Here is a 25,106-nt window from a genome sequence, read left to right on the forward strand (position 1 = left end):
TTGAAGTGACCCCTTATTCTCATTACTGGGAGGCTGTCGGTTGATTTGGTTGGAAACTAATCGCATCTCGTTACTGTCTTTTTTTTTTTAATTTAGAAAATTCTGTGTCTGGTTGTAACTAATTATATTGATTTTATTTAAACCCATATATAAATAAATCCATCTACGAATGGAAGAATGGTCTGCAATGAGAGTAATGAATTTGTTTGTATACATGTACAAAAGTTTAGGTCTCTACCGAGTGAAAAGTAAACGTCAACTATGTATCTATCTCCTCTTCTTACGTCCGTAGCTTCCTACCATTGTTATGGCTCTCTATATATACGTAACTATCTCCCCTTTCTTCTTTGCACATCCAAGCTTAAGGAAGGGAATCAATTAATCTCGAGAGAGATCGACGAACATGGCGAGGCAAAACATAACCCACATCCTTCATGATCAAAGACACATCTTAATCCCCACAGACAATGGACGCAACTACACCTGCAACGGCTGCAACCTCCGCGGCACAGGAGCCCGCTACCGCTGCCACTCCTGCGACTTCGATCTCCATTTCCTTTGCGCCGAATCCCCTCCCCAATTCTTCTTGTCAGGCCACCTCATGACGTTGTTCCTCCGGCCGGAGAGGTCGCACGACGGCACGAGTCTACGCCGGTGCGATGGATGCACGCAGATGGTGGAAGGGATGTTCTACCACTTGGAAGCGTATAATTATGACCTCCACCCAGTTTGCCTTATTAGGCAGCTGCAACCTCAAGTTGCCCCGAATGCAGCAATACGCGCACCCGCCGGCCACCACAACGGCGGAGGAAGACTAAACGGCTTGCTGCGCCTATTAGATATTGGCCTTGACGTGCTCTCTATCCTCGCTTTGTTCGGCGGCGGGTTCGACATATCTAGTCTCTTGTGAGCTTACTTACTTCATTTATTGGCTAATTTTTTTTTTTTTCCTTTTAAGAGAGTTCTACATCATTGCTACCAAAAACATTCTCCTCTTTCAAAAATATCATTTTATTAAGTAAATCTAATTAGAATTTAGTTTTAAAAAAAAATACTACTAATTTATCTTCTATACATTACTTTAAAAACGCTATTAGATATTATATCAAATATTACTAATCTGTTAAGAGTATTTTGTTAAAAAAAAACACTAATCATAAATTGTAGTTCCGAAAGAGTTAGATTTTTATGACCATTCTGACATTCTAAAATATGTAATGACAGTTATGATAATTTAAAAGTTTTTAGTGGCAATTATAAATGTACGAAAATATTTTCTTTATTATGCTTTCAAGGAGTGTTCATGCAGCTAATCATATTTTTGGCTAATTAATGCAGGGATGCATTCAATGTCTAATTACCCAGTCGTGTGTTGGGGCACACGGAGAGCATACTACTCCAACTCGTTCGTTTCTTCTAGCAGTATAATTATATATTGTGATATATCTTCGGTTTGATATGTTAATTGTTCTCACAACTGAAATAAGTGTCCCTCCTATGTATTCCCATGCGATATTGTGATATATGTTGGTCTTTAACGTTTGGATTTTGTGGCTGGAAAAATAAAATGTTACTTGTTCAAAACGATTGTCAACACTGTATGCAATTATATATATATATATATATATATATATATATATATATATATATATATATATATGGAAAGACTTCGGATTGACTTGTAGTTTTCTTGATTTAATTTATGGATTGACTTAATCAAAATGACAATGTGACGGTCACATCAAAATGGCCCATGACAACAACACATTTAGAAAAAATTTATGATTGATTAATCAACTAGTCCACTCGCCAACTTCTCTCTGCTCCCACGACTGAGCCTTCATGCATTGCATCTTCTCTCATTGAGCATTAGAGATGTATGGAAGCTTTACTTTTCGATATTTGGTATTTGGGTGTGAAACTTTCTATTAAGATCGGAAGGATGTCATTACCAAAGTTAAAAATAGGCTCAGTGGGTGCTGCAGGGATAATCTCTCTTTGGCTGGTAGGACATTTTTTCAAGACTTTTCTTAAATCTAAGGACACTAAAAGGTTGCACTTAGTTTGGTGGAACATGATTAACTGAACATTAGCGATCTTAGAATTGCTACGTGGGTTTTTGTTGCTCCTAAAATCTGGCAAATGATCACGAGTAAATATTTTTTATGGTTTAGACTAATGAATGTTAAATATGGAAAAATTTAAATTTAAAATAATCGTATTAAGATGAATTGTTCTATGTTTTATAAGCATCTTCAAAATTCTATAGTTCATCTCCGAAATAGTTTTATCCATTTCATTGGAGATGGTAGATATATATATATATATGTATTTATCAAGTCGCATGGATTTTTAGCATGCTCATTGCTTGAAAAATGACTTATCTGAATATGAATACTAAGATTGGGACCAAGAAAGTGACCGGACGGATATGTCTTGGTGATTGGAATGCTAATAAAGTTTATTCAAAAAATTTCTAAACTTGACTTAAAATGAAATTTTTTGTGATGCATAAATATTGTCGTGAGGATTAATATTTTCTATGGAAACTTATGAGGCGAAAATTGCTAACAAAATATAGACTTTTCAAATATGGCATATCTATTGATCCTAAGTGTAATATGTGTGGGGGATGGTGAAATTACTCGGGCATCTCTTTGAGATAGCCTCACAATTTTGCGATCTATCAGGAGGTTCATCTTTCCTTTAATGGGGATTGGCTATTAGAGGACTGGGTTAAAGAGAAGGATTGAATAACAATACTGTTTTTACTCTTGCTATTATTGCTAATTCATTGTAGCAAATATAGAAGATTCAAAATACTTACATGTTTAAGGAAGATAAACTGTATGTCTACCAATTTTGGAGTATAACCAGTATTAAATGGCATCCCTCTAGCTTTGGGATAATTAAGATAATTGTTGATGGTGCTTTTGACCCTAGAACTAAATAGGGTAGTGCCCGGTGGATCTTTAGGGATTCTAATGTACCGTGCACAAGGGTCGAAGCCATTTATTTTGAAGCTTGGGCTTTACCGAAAGCCATGATAAAAGCTAAGGAGTATGGATTCCTAAGAGTGGTCTTCTTATTCAGCTTCTTAATCTATAATCCAGCCCATAGAAATTGAAAGGAATTCTAGATGACGGCTTGATTTGAACTTTCAATGATTTAATATAAAACATATCTATAGAGAGGCAAATAATGTTCCTCACTAGTTTGCAAACTAGAGTAGATATAAAAATATTATTTTTTGGTGGGATGAGTGGAATGCCTGAGTACCGATTCATTCTAACTAAAGATGTGTTTGGAATGTATCATTTCCCGTGACCGCAAGGATATTTCTTAAGCCTCTTTCTTTTTCTTTAAACAAAAAAGATTAGTTTGTTTAACCCAAAAAGGAATGGATTGTTTTGTAGCTTCTTTCGTCGTAATCTTGATCTTAACATGGACCAAGTTCAACCTGCAAATTAATAATTAGACTAGTTTTACTTATGCAGACACAATATCAAAGGGATACCAAAACAGCACATCGACATGAGCAGCGAAACTCTGTTTCATAATTAACTTGAAACTCCATTTGCCCAAAAGAAACAAAGTACCTATCTTGATACATTTACATGGAGCTTAATTATTCGTATTAGAAGGATTCTTTTGCCATCAAGGAGTATGATAAATCCCAGTAGATTAATGACACCAATTTACATACTTCACAGGAAAGGCCTTTCCAGGGAGTTTCAAGTAGCATCAGATGTTCTTTCCGAGAAGCTTGTTCATATAGGAAAGTATTTTTAGGAGTATAATCTCATTCATCAGTGGAGCTGAATGAATACCTGACTTGCTAATTTGTAAATAACAGCTTCCAGACCAGATCTAACCTGACCAGGAATAAAACAATGACATTTGAATGATATGTATGAATGCTATACATAGTTCTCAGAGAAAAAAATCAATTAAGAGCTTTATTTAAACAATCAACAACATTCCAACGAAACATGAAGTTAATATTTTACTAAATTGATAAAATTCAGCACACAAAGAACCGTCGAGTCTGGTTCTAAATATAATCTCTGCAATGAATATACTCTCAATCATTGAACAACATTCCAGAAAGTCAACAGACCAGAACCAGTGGAAACTGGAAACATCAAAGCCAAGGAAGAGAAGAACACTTTTAGAACTATTGTCCATGCAACCTTCAGATGATTACAGATGGGTCATGCTTATCCAAGTCTTCCTGATTACCATCCAAGCAGTTCTGCATCTGATGCAGTGAGGATCACAACTCTGAGTCGCCAAGATACTTGCTAAATCCAATATTGTGTCTTAACTCTAATAACAGACTTTTAAAGTTGAGCACAATACAAATTAGAAACCAAATATATAAGCATTGAAATGTTATAGTTCAAAACTTTTTAGTGTTATAGTTCAAAACTTCAGTTTTGAGTTGGTTAAACATTGAAATGTTTCGATCTATTTCACTTCAGTTTCAGACTTCTTTTGATAAAAAATATTATTTTATCTTATTTCTCAATGCATCACACAAAATCTAACATCATTATAGCAATGAGGTTGATATTGAGTTAGGTACAGATTTGATTCAAGTCATATCCAACTTAGAATAAAAAAATACAATAAAAAAATTGTTATTCAGGTCTGTTTTGGATGCCAGTTTTGGAGGTAATTTCAGATCGGATAGGATCCAAACAAGAAATGTTTCAACGAAATGTCTTGGTTTCAGATGAAACTTCAAACTATGGTTGGTGTTAACTCACAGATAATAGTAATCAAGAAGCAAAACAGAAACTACAGAAGAAAAAAAAAAAAAAAGATTGATTGAACTATGTAGTTCAAAGGTTGAAACATGCATATGACAGTAATCAGAACAAGAGAAGGTTAGACACAAAAATGAATAATATTGATCACAGTAGCAGTTGGTTTGGACATAAGCAATCGGCATTTTATTTTAACACCACTAACCTAAATGACCTACACTGTCAGCGAATGATCAGCACAACTTTGACAAAACAAGGCAGTTAAGACATGACCATCGTCCAATGTTACTGATCAATTAGCACAACCTTTTAACAATAGGAAACTAGCACAAAATACATTCTGATTGAATCATCTAACGCTTAGCCAAATTTGTATAACATGCTATCACAATCAAGAACAATAGGTGCATAACAAATACATTTCTTCCATCTCCATCATCCATTCTCCGGTTAAAGAGAATTTCCAAGCACCTATATCAGTTCATTCAGGTGATTCTGTTACATGTAGAAAATACTCACATAAACTAGCTTTTGCAGCAAGGAGTGTTATATAGAAAGAGTTTTAATGATCTTGGTTTAAAGCGCACACCAACATAATCCAAAATATGTCATTGAGAACAAATTATTATGAGATCCATTTAGAGTTCAGGCAAAATGCTATGGCATCCCCACTCCGAGAACCTCAAGGATTTTTCTAGACATAAACGAGCCTCTTATTATTACAAATCTCTAACCGGGTTCATCACATCTTATTTCATGAGTTTTCCGTTACTAATTACCAAGTTAACACTTTTCACCCAAATCAAACTGAGGCAATAGGAAAAGCTCCAACCTTCTACAAATTTGAGGATGGCGGCGGCGGCACCACGAAATCAACAACAATCACGCTCTCCAACAGCGGCTGCACCTTCTCCTTCACCGCGTCCACCTCACCCTTATCCATTCCATCGAGCTCCCCCACTCCAGGGAACACCGCGAGCATCCCGATTTCGTATCCCTTCGCCCTCGCCGGCGAAAAGTTCTCCCCAAGACTCACTTCCACCGGACCGGCCACCTTATCCTTCGCGGATGCCACAACTTCCAGTACCTCCGCCGAGGAGGACTCCGCCGTCGGCTTCGCCAGGGTAAGCCTTGCCGCTGACCCCGGCGTCAACGGCGCCGGGGCGATGCCAGCGGCGACCCAGTCGAACGCCAATATGTCGTCGCAGATCGGGAGGACTAAATCCTTGACCACGGCGAGGTGGGTGGGGTCGGATCCGTAGGCGGCAAGCTCGGACTTGGAGGCGTAGCGGCTGTGGAGGAGGTGGGTGAAGGTAGCGGCGGCGGAGCGGTTGCGGAGGACTGGTCCGGCGGAGAGGTGGGCAACGCCGGGGAGGGAGACGAGGGAGCGGAGGTGAGAGATCATGGCGTCGATCTTGGAGGGGTCGGTGGAGTCACGGACCTTGAAGAGGACGACATGCTCGACGGTGGATATACCGGCAGCCATGGTGGTGGTGGACGAGGAGAAGGAGAAGGAGAGGGAAGACGGAGGCGAAGGGGAAGAGGAGGGGAAGCGGAGGGATTTGAAGGGGGAGGAAGGGCGGTGAAGATACGGGAGGGTTTTAAGAGACAGCATTTTGTTGGGAGGGGAGTAGAGTAGACTGATGGTGTGGATGCCGTGACTTTTGATCGGTAGCGCACCAACGCTTCTCCATCTTTCTTATTAACTAAATTACATTTTCACCCCTGTATCATATTGCAGATATATATATATAGTTTAGTTTCTATATATATTCTCAATCTTGTGCAAGACTAAGGAATTATTTTAAATTAAAAATAAATAAAAAAAACAATAGCAGGTAGACGCCCACGGTTTTTGACTCAAACTATACCCAACGTTATCTAAGAGAGTTAGACCAAAATCTAAAGCATAAACTAGTAGTAATAGGCCTCAGCCCAAAAGGCTAAAAGCCCATGGGCTAGGAGGAAGGAAACGATGAAAGAAGGATGGATAGTATATTGTACCAAGCTAGGCCCACACAGCCCAAATGATCATCATACTGGCGTCTAATTTATGTGCTAAAATAACACAAATACTTCAGTACCCTTCTAAATTTAGAATCCCAATTTAGTCAGTCTAATTATAGCCAACTTCCATACCTCTAACCCTACATTACATTAAAAATATATATATGTTAGTCATTCAGAAACATATTACCCTCGTTTATACATAACATTAAACTACTCCCCATAAACTTTCATTTCTATCATTCTGCCCCACTATAGTCTAGACTGATATAAATCGTTATATATATATATATATATATATATTCTTAGAGTAATTTTTCTCACCGTAGTAGACAACAAAATTTCAAAATTTCCTTCTCATTTTATTAAATTTACTCACCCAATTTTTATTCTTCAAACTTAGAACAAAATGCATTTTTCTCCCTCATCTATCCTCCCCTCTTTGAAATTGCAAGCCTGAAGTCTTAATTTGCATCTCTTTATCACAATTTACCTCTCTTTAAATAAATAATCAAATAAAATATCTCAAAAATATAGGTAAAAAGTAAAATCACATAGATATTATAGACATTTGATGGCTGAATTAATAATCGAGTCAGTTTTAACAAGAGTAAAGTGATATAAATAAAAAAAATTAAAAAAGTACTATACAATATTAATTCTAAGCATAACCATGTGACGTAATACGTAATAAACTCTTGAGCTATTTGTACTGTCCGAGTGGTCCTCACTGGTCCTAGAGATGTCTACTAACCTTCCACATGGTCGCCATATAGTTGGTCACATAAGATCTTTACTCCAATTGGGTACAGTACCTCAAAACAAGCAAAGTGGTGGTGTTTCATAAAAGTATTCATACCTCTAAGCAGGAGTAACGCTTAATGAAGAGGTTTTCTTATGTGATGGGAATTAGAGAGAAACATGGTTAACAGGGTAAGGCAGCTCATGTTGATTAGTGTCTGATAGCTGTAATATCTCATATATGGGAAGTTCATAGTTACTATGCGAACGAATTTGATCACATTGTTGACTCATAACTCGTAAAGATTTCTTATTATTGTAATGGTTAAAAGAATATACCTAACGAAATAGATATTTTATTTTATTTTTATTTTTTGTTCCGAGGAGGAGATCTTTCTCTTATATGAAGCAAAGAAATAGGACAAGATTTGGGAAAGAATTGAACAATAAGTATAAAATCCACAAACTAATTAGTGAGAGAGAGAGAGAGAGAGAGAAGGAGATCTCGTAGCGAAGACTGCCGAACCAACTTGTAATTCCTTCCTTCTCTCTCTCCATCTTAGTTTAAGGAGGCCCCGTACCTTTCCTTCCGGATTTGATTAAATCGCCTCCTCCTTACCTCCATTTGCTCTCTCTCTCTCTCTCTCTCTCTCTCTCTCTCTCTCGAGTAAGAGAGATTTCTTCTCCTTCCTGTCCTACGGTTTCTCGCGTCTCGAATCCGCCAAGGCAAAATGTTCCAGATTTCCAAGGTATGACAGAGAAGCATGGAGGTCCCTTAAGGTTTTTTTTTTTTCTTTTCTTTTCTTTAATCTATATATCTTACTTCGTTTCGGGATTTGCGGGTGATGGAGAAAACAATGCTTCAAGCCTTCTTTTGGATAGTTATGCGAGGTTGGTCCTCGTTACATACCGAGATTTTTTAGAATTTTGTGTCAAAAATTGATCTTGGGCTGCTCATACCACTTTCTTTCGTCTTTGTTTCTTTTCTTCGTTTGGTTTCGTCTTAGTTCCTATTCATGGAATTCTGCAAGATTTTATTTTTCGTACGGTGGAGCACTTGGGCTACAAAATTCCGTCCTCTATCCGTGCGCTCCACCAGACTCAAATGTCCTTTTACTATTTCATTTCTTACTTTGTAATATCATAATTTCACACCCATCTGATTTTTATTTTTAATTTCCTGTGTACATTGGAATGTGAGATTTCTCAATGGAAATTCTTTTTTCCTTCTGAAATCCAGAGGTAGTAGGACTTCTGTTTATAGAATCAGATCAGCTTTTGGTTTGTGTCTATGGTATTAGAAAACTTGATCCCTTTTGTGAAAAGAAGACATGGGAGTCATAATTTCTCCTCAGTCCTTGTCTCTCATGCTTCCTGATGTCTGAACCAACTCCCAATAGATTCCCCTCTCTATCATCCTTGGTAATCTAGCTGGGTCTTTTTTTTTTTTTTTTGGTTTGGTTTGGTTTCTTTAAGGTGCTAGGGTGATGGGTAGGCATTGTTACCTCACCTGAGCTTGTTGACGTGCTTTAGAAGCGAATAAGAGGGTGACCAACCTAATACATACCTTCATTTGAATCTTCTCTTGTGTTCTTGTATTGTTTGCAGAGCAGGTGTTGATTTCCATCTGAGTGGAGAAAGAGAAGAAAAGAAATGGATGGAGGAACCTTCTCAGGCCTTGGCAGTGGAACTCAAGTGGACAACAAAGTTCTCCAGACCTTTCAAAAGAGCTTTGTGCAGGTCCAGAGCATCTTGGATCAAAATCGCCTTTTGATCAATGAGATCAACCAGAACCATGAGTCGAAAATTCCAGACAACCTCAGCAGAAACGTCGGCCTAATCAGAGAGCTCAACAACAACATAAGGCGCGTCGTCGACCTCTACGCCGACCTCTCGACCTCCTTTGCAAAATCCATCGATGCATCGTCCGAAGGGGACTCTGCAGGGACTCTGAGATCCGACGGCAAAGCCGGTCAGAAGAGAATTAGGCCTGGGTAGGCGCGGAGGCTCGCATTCTTTGGCAAGTCAAGCAAAGAGGACGGCAGTTGGTATAGAGTATAGCTTGGAGGTCCACATGCTAGGTGATATCTTAGCGTTCTTGTAACTTTTAAGTAGCTCGTTTCATCCTCTGGCAATTGAAGAAGTCCATTTTTCTTCAGTTGTTTTAATCTCACTATATCAGTTCTACGGATACATCTTTCGTGAAAGCCATGATCATTACAGCTTTTAACATAGATTACTGCTCTTATCTGTTTGCTGGTACCTTCTATTTACTATATATGGTGCGTGCTTGTGGTGTAAATAGGATTGAAGGTGTTGAATTTTAAGCACTTATCCTTGTTACCTCTGCAATTCTTCTTGGATACTTGCATGTGTTCTTCTTATCTTGGAGGTAAAATCCTTGCTTTTCTGGATCCTATGAGAATGTATGATTGGTGTGTACATTATTGCTTTTGTTCCATGTAAATCATCCATAAAATTTGGCTACCTCACTCCTTTTGTTAGTCCAATAATTGAACAGCTTCAGCTTTCCCCTCACCTTCTCTTGTCACAGGACAAGGTCAGTACCTCTTCCAACTCTTTAATTTTTTTTTTCTTTTTTGTCAGCTATCCTTAGTCTGATGAGATAAGGGTTTATATTTGTCGGGGAGTTTTTTTTTTTTCAGCTTCAGCTCTCTTCTCTTGTCTCTCTAATTACCGAGAGGATTGGTACTTGTTTTCTACTTCACAAAGCTACAAAAGAGAGGTCTTTCCCCACTCCCATGGAATCAAACCTTTTTGTGTTATTTTTTTGGCTAACTGAGAGGCCCTTTTCATCCTCCATGCGGGGAGGGGAGGAAGCATGCATCTCATCTCTTTGTGAGTTGCCTGTAAAGTTAGTGGCCTTCTGAAGATGCTTTAGGACATCAGCAAGAGAGCAACTTCTACAATATTTTGGTTTCCAATCATATACCGTAAGGCCATACGAATCTCAGATAAGATCAGATGGGCTTTTTGACCGCTGTATTGGTCCAGCCAACGGTATTCTCCTGCATGTCACTTTGTTGTAGCTGAAAAACTATATTATTTTATTTATTTTTAAAAAAAAAAAGCAGCTAAAGGTTGTGGAACCAAAGCACTAGAGTACCAGAACTATCCAAATACAGTGACACCCAACAACAGGACAAGGGGCCCAAAGGTTCCTTTTGGAGATTGGAGTTACACACTAATGCTCATCTCTCTGCCTCTTTTGGTCCTTTTGTTATCTTTCCCATGTCTGCAATTAATACACCCCCACAAGAACTCGCTGCACTATTGATGATTCTACGACACTTCTTTTTCCCCCCTCTAAGTCTCGATTGTTCAGTTGTCTCTAGGTGGACCAACCTACATCAATCCTTTTCGGATTCACAGCTTGGGCATTATAACACTACTCGCATGGCTCTTCTTGCCCAATAGAAGACGACACAGCGCATTGAGTTACTGGGGACTCGGGGCTTGCTCCTTCGATCTGCACAACATATGAATCAAAGGTTGAAGGAAATGATTGTGATCTTTGGAATTAGAGTTCTCATTTCTACTGCTCTTATCCGAAACACTAGGCATGCAGATCATAAGGCCGGAAGATTCTAAAACATCAATCGCATCGCCAGCAGTGTCTCTATCAAAGCTTATCATGAAGGATGGAAACAGAGCAAATGTGGTAGCGAGAGTGGCAACGTTTGCATGGCATGCATGACCGAAGCAAATCGATCTCCAAGCTGGGCTACTTGCTTAGGTTTTTGCTGGTCCAATCACCAAGAAATTAATTACGCAATTATTTCTCCTACACACACGTGATCCTTGCCCGTACTCTACCCATCAGCTCATCTACCAGCAACTTGATCAAATCTGGTAAATAAATTCTTTGGATCATCAAATACTTGACAACAAATTATAGAATGCTTGGTTTCGAGGCCACCACGTTAAAAGAGTACACTTTTCGTATGTGATTGATATATAGACGACAAGAAAAGGAACACTAATGGATAAAGAGCAGAGCTTTCACCAAATATGGTTGAACCAAAAGATGACGCAACCCAAGCAAAAGGGAAATCTATCAAACATTTTGTGGAAATGGAGATGAAGCTAGCGTTGGCCAAAAGCAAACGCAACGCCGTGCTCTAAAATAGAGTGGTTCGTTTGTGTTTGTCACAATTAAGCACCATCTTATCAGCAAACACTTAATTATTTATCTCATTAGCTTAAGATATCAGACATGCCCAAAGTCATGGGCTTTTGTACAATTATATCCATTTTCCTAGTTAACCTCAACCTACATCCATTTGTTTAAGAATTAAGAGCGTTACAGGTTGGTCCTTCATTTGTTTTATGAGCAAAGTTTTGGTCTTGCAAGTGAGGTGAAGGAGGGAAGATTCCAAGCTACTCGCAAAATAGGCAACCTTAGATTAGCGGGACTTTTAAGGATTCCATGCACTATACTTTAATGCAGTAGGAATAAGCTAATTTAGATGAGATAACATCCCCAGATGGCATGCATATAAAATTAGTAATAGGTTAAAATTTTGTGGTCCAGATGTATACAGTAAAGCTATCAATATGTGTTTGAGAATGAAAGGAAGCAAAGATATTAGCTGCCCACATTGCTTTCCATTATTTTTACGTTGAGCTTTGTCCTCTTCTCTAATTTAAAGAATGGCTCGGGAATGGTGATAAGTCTCCCATGTAGTCATTAACAAGTTTTAATTGCCACAAGCTATATTATATCCTTAAAATAACTGCTATGGTTTCCTTACTGCAGTACAATGGTTGTTTATCTTTAGAGGTAAATCCCCAGTTGAAATCTTATGTAACTCTATCTCTCAAAAGCTTTGAGACAATATTATTGTTATGGATTTGGGTCACCTTTTCTTCTTCTTCTTCTTCTTCTTCTTCTTCTTCTTCTTCTTCGTTCCCGTTGATAAAAATAAATATCTTTTGAATGAGTTTTTATGTGCAGATCACAGTTGTATACCATGATATGATGTGAGATTAGAAGAACATACTTATTTGCCACTGCTTTGTTCTAGCCAGGCAGATATACATATAATGTATATATAATCTATGAAAAGGGAGAGGACAAAGAGAACTGCCTCCTCTCTGTTGATAGATTCCACCAAACTTTTCTCTATGTTGATTGCTGAGCTGTCGTAGGTGGACCCGGATGACCTACCAAGATTGATCTTGAATGGAACTAATTAGCTTAATTGTTTTTATTGGAGTTTGGATAGAGAAATCCACATGAATCACCTACCAAGGTGGGAAGCAGGATTAGTGTTTTTTTTTTTGCTCCCCTTTCAATCTCCCTTCATTTGGATAAAAAGGGATGTCATGCATATAGGACGGGAAGGAGAGCACACTGGAGAGTAATAATACTATACTCGTTTGGTTTTTCTTTTCTGCAATTTGTAGTTTAAGTAGTTATTTATGGACTCAGAAGTTTGAGTTATCTCTGTTCGGATTCGAATTCGGATCGGATCAAATTGAGTTTGGACTCGGATAGATTGCCGAGAGGTGATTGATCTTGTTGCAATTTCTTATTTTTCGTCATTAATTTGATTTGCGTCTAGTTTATAATTCCTACAAGTTTTTCAATTTTAATGTTCAAGTTGTACTGAATAAGAATAGGAAAATCTGTAGATTAGGGTTTTGAGAAATTTCTGATATCGGGTATAAGGTGGTTTTTATTAAACATATGGTTATTAAGTTTTGTTTAGATCTTGCTTAGTTAAAAAAGAAGGTAACTTATAATTTATGGATAGTGTTATACTCTTCTTCTTTTTTTATCTATGGTTTAAAAAAAATATATAGTTGCAATGCTAGGATCGATGTTCCTCTCCCTTATTCCACTCTGAGTTAGAATATAGAAAATATCAATAAGGGGTTCAATATCTATAGCATTAGTAATATGATAGCAATATTAACTATGATATTAGTTATACTATATTTGATGGTGTCTTAATATAAATTATGAATAAATTCTTTTTTATTTATGAATAAGGATTTCTTATTCGTTCAACTGGCACAGTCTTATCGGTCGGTGAAATATGGTAGCTTGATTGTCTGCGTGTCTGGTAGGTGGCCAATTCAGAAACAGGGACGAGTAGGATTTTTGATGTGTTGGCAAAGTAGTGAGTTTCAATCTGGAATCTTTTGCCCTGTTCTTTGGTAAGTTTGGTTTGTGATGAATGTAGGAGAAATAATGCTCAATGAGTTGTATCCATGTTTGCTTTATTCCAAATCCGAGATTTGTTTGAACTTGATATGGAAAGTCTAGCGTTATCCCAGAACCAAACTAAGGGAGCATTAGCATTGGTGAAGTTGGAGTCACAATCTTAGCGGAAGTTCTACTTGATTTGATATTCTTAGTACAATGAATCTATCACATAAGCTTAAGCTTGTAGGTCATAGGCCCATCATAATATATTAAGCCTCTCATCTTATATTTTTATTTCATGTTGGGTTTAACTCTTACGATGCGACTTGTAATGATCTTGCATTCACAAGGTGAACCAATCGACATATCAAACCAATGCTGTTCGCTAGCTCCAAAATCGCATGTCAGATTAACTAAACTGCTCTCCATCATCACAATACACAATCTATATGCTGTATGCTAAGTAGTAACCTTCAAGGTGGAATACATACTAAATTGGTCGTCAATTCTGGCCCTGAGCTCTAATACTTCAACTTAGGAGCAAATCACAAAATCACAGGAACCTAGTCATATTTGAAGTAGAACAGTATAACCGTAATCATAATGTACTCAGACTTGATCTCGACGGTTTAGAAATTCTCTCACTGTGCATATGCTCTTTTTCTAAGTTGAAGTTTTGCATTATGCGACTGCCTGGAAGAATTTTATATATGATTTGGATTATCTACGCTACTCAGATGATACTGTTCCTCTAACTCAGCTGAGGATTCATGATGGTCATTTAGCTGCTAGACCCTCTCTTTTTGTTTGTTAAGTTTATATGCTAATGTAATTGCATCAAGCCTCTCATTGACACTCCTTGTGGGTTTGACCAGTTAAGAACTTGGTGGTTGGCAATGCTGCGGAGGTGGAGAGCAATGTGAAGAGGGACACTGGGATGTTTTCAATTAGATCTCCTTTCACTGCTCCTTGCTTTCCACTTTATGCCTGTGGAAATGAGTGTAATTCTATTCAGAAAGTGGCCGTGCCCTCTTGGCTTTCTTTTATGGTGGCACCTTCTCTTATCTTATTAAGTACCTCCTCAAGTTATGTTTAATTAGTTTATAAACCTCTTAGAGTAAGGTCCAGGAACTTTCTTGATTACAAAGATCCAGACAAGTTCTGAGACCATAATCAGGACAACTTATTCTTAAATGTTTTTTGTGCCTCTCTTTACCTTCATCTTTTCTCTTTGGATTCGGTTACTTTAGTAGAGATCTGCTAAATGTTTTGTGCTTCTTTGTTGTGAATCTCAGACACCAAGAGGTGGTGATTGGATTTGTTTAATGGATTATATGGGTCATGAATGAGAAGGTGAAATCTGGATGTTTACCTTACCATAGGTAGGCCATGGTAGGCTCAACTGTGTGATTGAACAATGTAGAGCAATACTCCAACAATGTTAACATAGGGACCTCTATGCTATAGCTCAATCTGAGCCACTATGCAGCAAGATCTTCATAACCCTTGCTATTCTTTTATGCATAACCTCTTTGCTTTGTAGTATACAATGGTTTTGTGTTGATTCCTCATATTGGATTTTGTGGCACGTCCTGTTATTGTGCGGATTAATTGGATGGAGTTACTTTTTGAGTTCAGTACTGCAGGTCATCATCTCTACTGCATGCTGTTCCTCTTACTGATTCTGTATCTTAGGATGGGCAGATTAGTTCTTGTTTGTCCTTTAATAATCGACATAACAGCCAATTCCTGCTTGATTTAATATCGAAATATTTTTAAGAGTAACTCTAAAAAAGGTAGTGTAGTGTGTTGTTGCAGCTTTTGAAGATTGTGACATGATAGTCCATTAATATAATGGAAGAACAGGGGTGCATTTGTTCATACGCCAAGGATGCATCTGAGAGTTTGAGACTTTCTAATGTGACTTTATCAAAGCCCTGTTTTTCATGGCAAGGCAATCCCAGTAAGCAAAGAATGACACTTAAGAACAATCATATTTGCTGCTGTGCTGGTAACATTTAGTGAAGAACAATCGTGTTTCTCTGCAATCATTTACTTGCAGGGAATTCTAGTAGCAGATTAAAAAAAAGAAGATTACTGCATGGTCTTTTAGTTTTGCGTTTTCTTGGATTTTGTCCTCCTCCTTTAGTTGATTATTCAGAGATATAGATTTTGCAACTAGAACATAGTATGTGAGGTTTATTTGTTACAAAACTGAGTTCATTATATAATAAGTGCATTAATTTTTCAAATGGTAGGGGGGGGGGGGGACATTAGGATCACGAGTTAGTGAATTGTGTGAATGGTCGTAGCCAATTGCTCAGAAGCATTTGGGTTTTGGATCTCTTGGCTCTGTCCCATCCTCAAACCAAAGATAACCTTATCCTCCAATGACACAACCACAATCCTCCACGTAGGATGCGATCTTTTTAGGGTGCAACTGAGAGCCAGCCACCCTTACTTCCACCTATCTCTCTATCTTCTTCTTCTTCTCTCCGTCAAAACATCAAGCACCACTTCGGGTAACTCAAGGAACAGCTTCTACTTATTCATTTCCTAATGGCATCTGCTTCGGCCGTCGCCATGGCGATGCCAGTTACCTCCGCCGCCATCAACAAGCCCTTCGGTGGCTCCGCCGCCTTCTTCCACCCACTGCGGCTCCCTAGCCGCGCCGCCAACTGTGCGGTGAGGTCAGGAGGACGCCTCGAGGTTCGGGCATCGTTGATGAAGGAGAAAGCGGTGACTGGGCTGACGGCGGCAGCAGTGGCGGCTGCACTGGTCCTTCCTGACATTGCGGAGGCGGCGCAGCCGGGCGTCTCAGCATCACTCAGGAACTTCCTGCTCAGCATTGTTTCTGGTGGGGTCGTGCTTGGGGTCATCGTCGGCGCCGTCATCGGCGTCTCAAACTTCGACCCGGTTAAGAGAACTTAAGTAATATGTGCTCTGATATGTGTATCTACTTCGGCCTGTTCCATGATTTGCTTGGTGTAATGAATCATCATATTATAGATTTGTCTTTGTCGTAATCTGTAATTCATGCTATTCACGCGCTTAATCTTATCTTTAGAGTGCGAAGCGTAATACTTTTTTCCTTAACATCTTTTGTAGCACCCTTTATTTTTTGCTCATAAATGGTTCGATATACATTACGGGTTTTGGCAACCCTCAATTACTAGAGTAATTAAAATGAAACTCGAGAATTCCCAACCCAGGGTAAAATGATCTAAATTCCAATCATCTTATCGGCCAATTTATCCTATACAACGTGGGTTTGTGGCGGACTTCCATTGGCTTGCCAGGAGCTTTTCTTTTTTTTCCATTACCATCAATCGCCACTGCTGTTAAAGATCAGATCGGACGAATTGTCTCATATTGAATAATAGTAACGAAGGCTGGAAAGATCCTATAGACCATTAGGCTAGATTTAATGGCGTAAGAGTAATCTTGTTGTTAGATATTGATTCTACTGTGTCAAGACCTCTTTACTTGAATCGGCTTTTCCTCCCACTTTGTTAGGTCTTTTTTTTTTCAAAAAAATTAAAAAATTAAATCACTCTCATCATCTAATTTTACTTTAGCTCAGAAGTTGGGTATCAATATTTAGGGATGATATCAGGCCGACATATGGTCGTAGGAAGTATGTCAATTTTCTGAATTGAACATGTTTGTTGAGGAAAACAGCAGTAATGGTTCAGAACGATAGCATATAGCATCTGGGATTTCGGTATCTCCGTACTGAATTATTGCAACCTTTTGGGCCCTAAAGGACCCATTAATTCAGCGTCCTATAGCTGGACAGTGTTTAGTGCCATACACTAGGTTGATGCCACTGAAGAGCTCACCTCCATTACTGGCAGTCAGCTCTTCTGTAATGCTTTCAGGTAGATCTTTGCAAGAATAGTATGTAATGTTATCATTGTCGCTTCGACCATTGAAAGCTTTTAGGCCCCTTCAGATAGTAGTAGATCAGCATTGGGGTGACTTCATTTGAAGCAATCTAAGGTTGGTGCGATAAGACTGGTTTCATCTTTCATGATTTGTTTCGAGAAGTTTAAAAAGAGTCTCACACACTAAGACACCCTTTAAATATATATATATATATCTCTATCTCTCCTTTGAAATTTACTGTGAACAAGTCTATATTGGCATGCTATGTATGCATGGTAGATTGAGAGATGGTGACAGAAAGAGGAGTAAAAATGAGTTGTTAAGAGTCGATTCGATTAGGTTCATTAGTCCTGCAAAAGTGATTTGACGCTGGAATGCCGCCCCCTCCCTTACATGGCTGCGAAGCATAGAGGATTTGGCACGCATATCTACCCACCACTTGCCTCGATTATGCTCGACAGGATACAACTCCCCATCCCCAGTGGGATTTTGAGGGTGCGATGGACGGCCAATGGAAGTTGGATAAGAATCTTTGAAGCCCTCCATTGTGAATAGTCAACATCTGAGAGATCACTACTGAAACTTTACTAATGAAAGTGCCTAAGAACATTACAACCACTTGTCCCCCCTCCCCAGCTAGTCATTATGATAACAACAGACGAAACTTTTTTGTGGGGGTGTTTGATCTTTGGAAATTAGAGATTAATTAGCTATGTTCGATAGGGAATCTGAGAACAGTATGGTTTTCAAATTGGATCTCTAAATTTGGAGTATGGTTTCCCATATAACGGATTGGAATCAAGCTGGACCCTAGTCAAATGCAGAGCAATCTGCTGCGGTAGAGAACACAGAGAGGACAAAAAGTTAAAGTAGGAGAAGAGAAAAAAAAAAAGAAGCAAAAGAAGTGCTGCACCATTCTACTTTACCTCCTGCCCTCGGGATCGGTCCTTGCCTGTTCCAATGTCTGTCTCTGTTGCTTCTCTGTCACAACTCCCTTTCTTTTCTTTTTCCTTTCTTTTTTTTGTTCTTTTGATCTTTCTCTGCTCCCGAAGAATTGCCCGAGATGGAACAAAGTAAGGGAGGCAAGCCAGAGAGATGGCATGCATGTCTTTCGATATCCAAACCCCCTGCTCAAACTATCGCTCTCCCACCTCCAACCTCCATATCTTGACCCGTATCTTGTACGTTTATGTTCATGTGTACATATCTGACTCTTGGGAATTCTCACCAACGTTTCAAATTACAAGGTCTATATACGAGGGCAGCGATTCCAAAAATCTGAACCACTCATTCAAATCACAGTATCATCATGAGTTTACGATTTTTAGTGCACGGATTCAAGTAAAGTCCCAATGTACATACTTTAGTTTTATTACTACTACTACTACTACTACTACTACTACTACTACTACTACTACTACATACTTACTCCCTACTTATTATTCGTTTTATAAGGTTGAGAGAGGTCGTGCAACAACCGTGGGCAAACCTTTCGGTGTTCCCTGCTGGTTCCTAAAAGCAAATGCAACCAACTCCGGTCTCCGTATGCTTCTTCCCAAGGCTTCATTTGTTTAATCTCACACGTACTCATATCAAATCATTTTTAAATCTTTTCCAGTCTGTCAGATCTAATAGGAATTGGGGGCTTCGTGGGGGTTTCAGAAACTTCCCTCCTCCAATTTTAAATCCTGCAGGACCACCCTACTCTTACAAGTCCTACGAAGCGACGTCAGGAGTGCCATATGCTTAGTTAGTGCATCATAACCTTCAGCAATTCTCTGATCCATCTAATTAAATCCCTCCACTTTTTTGCCCCCCCCCCCCCCCCCCGCCATTGGTGTCCCCTTTTTATCTAGCCACTGACAACCAAATGCTTCCACTTAAGTCAACAAGCCAACAAGACATGCATATACTTAAAAACAAATTGCTACATCTACCACTTTTAAAGTATAAATATATATTGAAAATAGTATGATTCAAACAATTGGCAAAATTCAAAATTTCCTTTGCATAGTCCCAACTCACAGTCACGGGGATTCCAACTTGATCGGCGTATTTGAAGATGGTATAATGGGGAGTATCCGCCATGAACCAAGAAGAATTAGTCCTTGTTATTTTAAAAATAAATAAATAAAAAAGACAGCCTGGGTATCCTTAAACAATCCTCTCTGTCCCTCCAAAATACACGATAGAAGAATGGAATCCCCCGTGCGCTTGCCTAAGCTAAGCCAAGTAGCCAACTCATCTGCCCTCCCCTTTCTCTAACTAACCATTCGAGTTGGTCCCCATTCTCCCCAGTAATAATAAATTACTTGTTAAGAAACATCCCATTCCCACCTCGTCCTAATCTCCTCTATCCTCCCGAAAAGCTCGCTTAAATTACCGAGACAAAGGAATCGCCTTTTCCTCTTTCTTTAATTTTTTTTTCCCACCCCCCGGTTTAAGTACGTTACTATATATCCTTATTGTAATCGGGACGTACGTAAATAGCAAGCATCGTCCTTTTGGCAAAAGAGCATCCTTGTGTCACGAGCCATCCATCCCAATCCTCTCCTTGGCCATGTCCACATTTATTATTATGATGTTACCGTATAGTCGTGGAGTAAAATTACTATACCTGTTCTTGTGATAATGAATAAAGTCTAATAAGTTATTAGGTTTTATTTTTATTTTTATTTTTATTTTTTTTGTGTGGGAAAGATTAAGGTAAGCGTACTAGGGTGATGGGATGCAGCAGCGGCCGCATGAGGAGGATCCGAGATCCCACGCACGATTAAAGAGGCAGGCCCCTCCACAAATCGCCATCAGCCGCACGCCCGAGAGAATCAAACGAGCGACATCGTCCGGGGCCCACCTCCACGTCACCTCCATTCCCTCTTCAAAAGGACCTAGAGTTCCTTCACACCCCCATTGCCTTAGCCGTCTCCTCCTCTTCTCTTACTTATTAGCAACTCTAGCTGCCTCCTCCGCCTAAGGAAAAGAAAAAAAATCGTCAATTTATATAATACTTATCCATTACTGTTGGGCTTTTCTTTTCTTTCTCTCTCTCTCTCTCTCTCTTTTTGCTGCAAATGGACAAGTGGAAGAAACCGCCGCCGCCGCGTAGCGGATACGCTTACGATCACCCCTCGTTCTCCTCCACCCTGCTCGACGCCATCTACCGCTCCATCGACGAGTCTGACGGCGAAGCACCCGACCGCAGCGCGCCGGTCACCGCTCCTAAGAAGCACGACTCCTGGAGGAGACCTGCGGTGACTGAGAGGCTCGTGACAAAACACAAGCCAGAAGCCCCGAGGAAGGAGGAGCCGGAGCACCGTTTCCGCAGCTTCCACAGCGTCCGTGCCCTGAACTCGACTTCGAGCTCCTCTGACTCCTCCAGTTACGGCGGTTTCTCGTCATCCGAGGCCGACTCGTCCCACTCTGCCCGAGGCAAGCCGATCCGAACCGGATCACGCTCCGATCCGGTACACACAGGTCGGATCCCGTTCCCCGCGGTCGCGGAGAAGAAGAAATCGAGCTCGATACGGAGCAAGATCAAGGAACTCCGTAGGGCGAAGACCCCGGCATCGCCGGGTGCTCGCCTCGCGAACTTCCTCAACTCGATCTTTACCTCCGCGGCCGGTAATCCTAAGAAGGCCAAGCCGGGCGCCGCTGAGGAGTTGTCGTCGGCCCCGGCGTCGGCGTGCTCGACGGCATCTTCCTACTCGAGGTCGTGCCTCAGCAAGACGCCGTCCACGAGGGGGGAGAAGAGATCGGTGAGATTCTACCCAGTGAGCGTAATCGTGGACGAGGAGAGCCGGCCGTGCGGGGAGAAGCAGATCTACGGCCGCGGCGACGTGGCGGCCGAGGCGAGGAAGAGGGTGGAGGAATTGATGAAGAGGTTTGCAGAGGAGGAGGAAGAAGAAGACGACGACGACGACGAGAGCGATTCGAGTTCAGATCTGTTCGAGTTGGAAAATTTGACGACGGTAGGAGGTGGTGGTGGTGGTGGTGGTGGTGGTGGTGGTGGTGGGAGAAGGTACAGGGATGAGCTTCCGGTGTATGGGACCACTTATCTTGGAACTAATCGCGCCATTTCCAACAGTCTCATCCTGTAATTAGAGGGTATTTCGGGGGGGAGAATTAGAGAAAAAGAAAATATGGTTTTAAATGAAAATTTGGAAGGGAAAAAAAAAAAGTGTCTTCTTGCAATAGTTCTTTTTTTTGGTTCGGTTTTTATGTTTATTTAACTTGATAACGGGAAAAAAAAAATAGCTGCTTATTTTGCTTTTGCCTTTTATTTTTCTGGTTTTTATTTTTTGGTGTGTACGAGCGCGCATATATATATATATATATATATATATATATATAGCATACCCCTGAATCCCTGATTTGTATGTAAGTTCCAGATTTATTTGTATATATTTGGTCGCCAAACTGGCATATCTAACACTATCTACTGGGTTATTTACACGATACCGTGGATTTACTAGGATAAAATTACCAGAGTTTCAATAGCAATTACATAACTAACTATCACATTTATAAAGATATGCGTCTAATAATAAAGGATTTTTATACAAGCAAAATATCCTATTAATCACTAGTGGATTGATTACTCGAATGACTTAATTAACTGCGTTAACAATGATAGAGGAAAAGAAAGGTGAAAGAGATAGAAAGAGAGAGAGAGAGAGTAGTAGTATGCACACGCTTTGTCTGCTGCGTGATGAAAAGAATGATTAGGAGAATAATTAAAGAAAAATTCGTTGGATTAGCACGTGAGAGCTCTTTTGCTAGTGTATGTGAATTATTTTCTTCTGTATGTATACGTGAAAACAGAATTCCAACTTAAAACTTAGTGTTTTAATTATAATGAGTTTTGCTTAATTAGGGAGATATCTTTTAAAACAAGAGAGAGAGATAAAGATGACGTGAATAAGATATGAGAGAAGAATGGATAAAAGTTGTGTCATGGTTGATGACCCCTCACTGGAAGCATGGCGTCACGGGCCATGAATACGAGATTATTCACCAAATCCTACCTTTATCTTCCTTTTAGACGAGAATTAATCCCAGAGGATAAGCTTCTTTCCCCCCCCCCCCCCCCCTTTTCAGCCTTAGTGATACCAGTCAAAAAAGAGAGTCCAGAGAGAAGTATACAAGCATAAAACCATCTTTATGTGAAATTCCATCTCATCTCATCTCATCTCATCCCATACTATCAATGGATTCCCATACTTTTGGAGATTAAAACCATCTCTAAATTCAAGTGTTATATATTCCCATTTGACCAAAAATATATATATATATTACAAATATATAGATTCATTTCTACTTTCTCTTGATCTTGATTTTTAGTAAGAATAAGTTGTTAGGATTAGATTATAACCCCATTATTGTTGAATGCTTTGGACCACAATTCCACAACTAAAAAAGAAAAAAAAAAGAAAAAAAAAGAAAAAAAAAGGGGGGGGGGGGATATATACTCCTAACTCCACCAACACTATAATAGACATCCTATCTTTGTTCTCAAATGCCTATCTAATCCTATGTGTCTACCTATATCCATAGCAATCAGGGGATTCTTTGAGAGGTTTCTCAAGAAGAACAGCGGATCTTCTGCAGCCTCGACCGCTGGAGTTTCCTACATTTGGGGCACTCGGCAGTCACTGTATGGTTAGTGAAATAGTAGCTCAAGAGGACCCAACGCTTACTTTTGCGACACGTTGACCTACTTAATTATAAATGGATCTCCAAAATAATCATTTTTTTGTTAGTTATCTGTTAGATCTTTATTAATAAAAATATATATATTATGATTAATTTTAAATTCTCTAAGAACTATTTTATTCTTGCTATTTTTTATAATTTATGAATTTAATATGTTAAAAAAAAACAATATACATATAAATGAGCAATATTTCACTTGTTGTTTTAAGTGTCCCCTAAACTAAAACATGCATCTACTTAGGAGTTGACCACTTTGCGGTCCTAGTTGATATTATTACTATTAGTTAAGATAATTTCACCACATAGTAAATAAAAATCATTTGACTTATGGACACTAATAAATGAGCATCAGACGACAGGTACCCTAATTGATCATTTTATACAATAGTATACCAACTTTGTCAACGAAGATGTCAGAAATCCGACAGGTCGAGCCGATAGGTACAAGTAGATAAATTGGCTACTTTCAAAAGTTAAAAAAAAACATTAATATTTTGAAATAATAATAATAATAACAAATTGTAGGAAGGAAGGAATACTTAATTTGGTTTCTATTAACATATAAATATATATGTATTTTTTTTAAGTCATGAATTCAGTGTTGTTCCAGAAGAAATTACACTCAGATATCAAATTCAGCCATGCATCGATCCTTCTTGCCACCTGAACTACTCTTAGTCTTGAGCGGTAGTTATTGGCTTCTGAAAGAGAAAAAAGAGAGAAAAGAAATTGGATCCATTCCTTTGAACACAAATGATATGGTCGGACGTAAAAAGTAGAAAGAAAAGAAGTGGATCAGGAGTCAATTGGATTGGATCCAAATATCCAAACACATCCCAAGTTTGAAGGTAAAAGAAAATTCCTCACAAAATTTCTAACTGAAGGATTCTTAATAATGTAGTTAGATAATTTACGAACTATATATATATATATATATGTCCTTTTTTTCTTTTGTTTGTTTAAAAAATGGAAATTCAAAACAACCAACGTTACGTGACCTCAAAGTTTCATTAACATATGCACGACAGTCTCTGACACTGCCTGCCACGCGTGAACTCAGCTCACTTACACCCCCCTCATCATCACTTCCATACTCTCTCTCTCACTCACTCTCTCTCTCTCTCTCTCTCTTTTATTCAAGTAAGGTAGGAATAATAGGAGGGAGAGGCGAATATCCCGTGAATTCTCAGAATTTGTTTTGGATTTTATCATTTATTGTTGTACTTCTCTAGTTCTACCACAATTGTAACACATCAGTAACTATATAGGTTAGGGTAAATCTAGAAGAGTTGTATCAATTAATTCCATATGCAATTAATTCAAATAGGCCCAAGTGTCTCGACGCCCAATCTTGGGCACCCTCAAAAGACTCTTGGACCACTCTGCTTGGCTGTTGCACCCAATAAGAAATTACGTATTTTGCATATATATATGTTCATAGAGTTGCATAAATTTGTGGATCGATGGAGGTATGTTGAATGGGTTGCAGCAGGAGTCATGGTAGTAATGCGAGAAGAAGAAGAGATGCTTTGTTAATTAGATCATACTATTAATATATATGGATGTAGATTTCCTCATCGACGGTGGCCGAGATTAAAAAAGAATTAAAAAATATTTAAAATTGTGAACGGTGATGGTAGATCTAAGATTTTGGATTTGATCTCCTGCAAACTAATCGACCAGTATTCCCAAGAATTGGCGCGCTAGGTGGCCTCGTCCAAATTAATGATTAAAGTGTTAAATTACCAAGCCATGCACCTCCTGGTAGTTGACTCATCTCTGCACGCCGTGCATGCATGCAACATCACGTA

General features: G+C 39.1%; 5 protein-coding genes across 10 annotated transcripts; 4 read left to right on the forward strand and 1 right to left on the reverse strand.

The window, feature by feature from the left end:
- Positions 1-371: 371 nt before the first annotated feature.
- LOC140779368 (protein VACUOLELESS GAMETOPHYTES-like) lies at positions 372-1,546 on the forward strand. The gene is made up of 2 exons (XM_073124394.1): positions 372-906; positions 1,339-1,546. The coding sequence occupies exons 1-2, from the start codon at positions 404-406 to the stop codon at positions 1,355-1,357; spliced, it is 522 nt and encodes a 173-aa protein (XP_072980495.1). The 5' UTR covers positions 372-403; the 3' UTR covers positions 1,358-1,546.
- Positions 1,547-3,552: 2,006 nt separating this feature from the next.
- On the reverse strand, positions 3,553-6,436 carry LOC140779363 (stress-response A/B barrel domain-containing protein UP3-like). 3 transcript variants are annotated; one of them, XM_073124390.1, is made up of 2 exons: positions 5,605-6,436; positions 3,553-3,870 (listed from the first exon to the last, which is right to left on the reverse strand). In XM_073124390.1, exon 1 carries the CDS (start codon positions 6,385-6,387, stop codon positions 5,608-5,610), a length of 780 nt encoding a protein of 259 aa, XP_072980491.1. In that variant the 5' UTR covers positions 6,388-6,436; the 3' UTR covers positions 3,553-3,870; positions 5,605-5,607. The 3 variants fall into 3 exon arrangements, with proteins under 3 accessions (XP_072980491.1, XP_072980490.1, XP_072980489.1); XM_073124389.1 differs by having other exon boundaries at positions 3,553-3,875; XM_073124388.1 differs by lacking the exon at positions 3,553-3,870 and adding an exon at positions 3,981-4,261.
- Positions 6,437-7,982: 1,546 nt separating this feature from the next.
- On the forward strand, positions 7,983-9,822 carry LOC140776937 (protein ELF4-LIKE 4-like). Of its 4 annotated transcripts, none has more exons than XM_073120795.1 (2): positions 7,983-8,300; positions 9,129-9,822. In XM_073120795.1, the coding sequence occupies exon 2, from the start codon at positions 9,174-9,176 to the stop codon at positions 9,516-9,518; it is 345 nt and encodes a 114-aa protein (XP_072976896.1). In that variant the 5' UTR covers positions 7,983-8,300; positions 9,129-9,173; the 3' UTR covers positions 9,519-9,822. The 4 variants fall into 4 exon arrangements, with proteins under 4 accessions (XP_072976896.1, XP_072976895.1, XP_072976894.1 ...); XM_073120794.1 differs by having other exon boundaries at positions 7,983-8,269; positions 9,134-9,822; XM_073120793.1 differs by having other exon boundaries at positions 7,984-8,269.
- Positions 9,823-16,149: 6,327 nt separating this feature from the next.
- Positions 16,150-16,721, forward strand: LOC140778302 (uncharacterized). The gene has a single exon (XM_073122944.1). The coding sequence runs from the start codon at positions 16,255-16,257 to the stop codon at positions 16,624-16,626; it is 372 nt and encodes a 123-aa protein (XP_072979045.1). The 5' UTR covers positions 16,150-16,254; the 3' UTR covers positions 16,627-16,721.
- A 3,780-nt stretch (positions 16,722-20,501) lies between these two features.
- Positions 20,502-21,918, forward strand: LOC140778511 (protein BIG GRAIN 1). Its single transcript, XM_073123257.1, has one exon. The coding sequence runs from the start codon at positions 20,655-20,657 to the stop codon at positions 21,678-21,680; it is 1,026 nt and encodes a 341-aa protein (XP_072979358.1). The 5' UTR covers positions 20,502-20,654; the 3' UTR covers positions 21,681-21,918.
- Positions 21,919-25,106: the final 3,188 nt, after the last annotated feature.

Source organism: Typha angustifolia, chromosome 15, assembly GCF_048772165.1.
Source record: "Typha angustifolia cultivar Huaian chromosome 15, ASM4877216v1, whole genome shotgun sequence".
NCBI classification, from domain to species: domain Eukaryota; kingdom Viridiplantae; phylum Streptophyta; class Magnoliopsida; order Poales; family Typhaceae; genus Typha; species Typha angustifolia.

Coding starts and splice junctions, on each gene's coding strand:
- LOC140778302 (XM_073122944.1), top strand. CDS start 16,255: ATGGCATCTGCTTCGGCCGTCGCCATGGCGATGCCAGTTACCTCCGCC.
- LOC140776937 (XM_073120795.1), top strand. CDS start 9,174: ATGGATGGAGGAACCTTCTCAGGCCTTGGCAGTGGAACTCAAGTGGAC.
- LOC140779368 (XM_073124394.1), top strand. CDS start 404: ATGGCGAGGCAAAACATAACCCACATCCTTCATGATCAAAGACACATC.
- LOC140779363 (XM_073124390.1), bottom strand. CDS start 6,387: ATGCTGTCTCTTAAAACCCTCCCGTATCTTCACCGCCCTTCCTCCCCC.
- LOC140778511 (XM_073123257.1), top strand. CDS start 20,655: ATGGACAAGTGGAAGAAACCGCCGCCGCCGCGTAGCGGATACGCTTAC.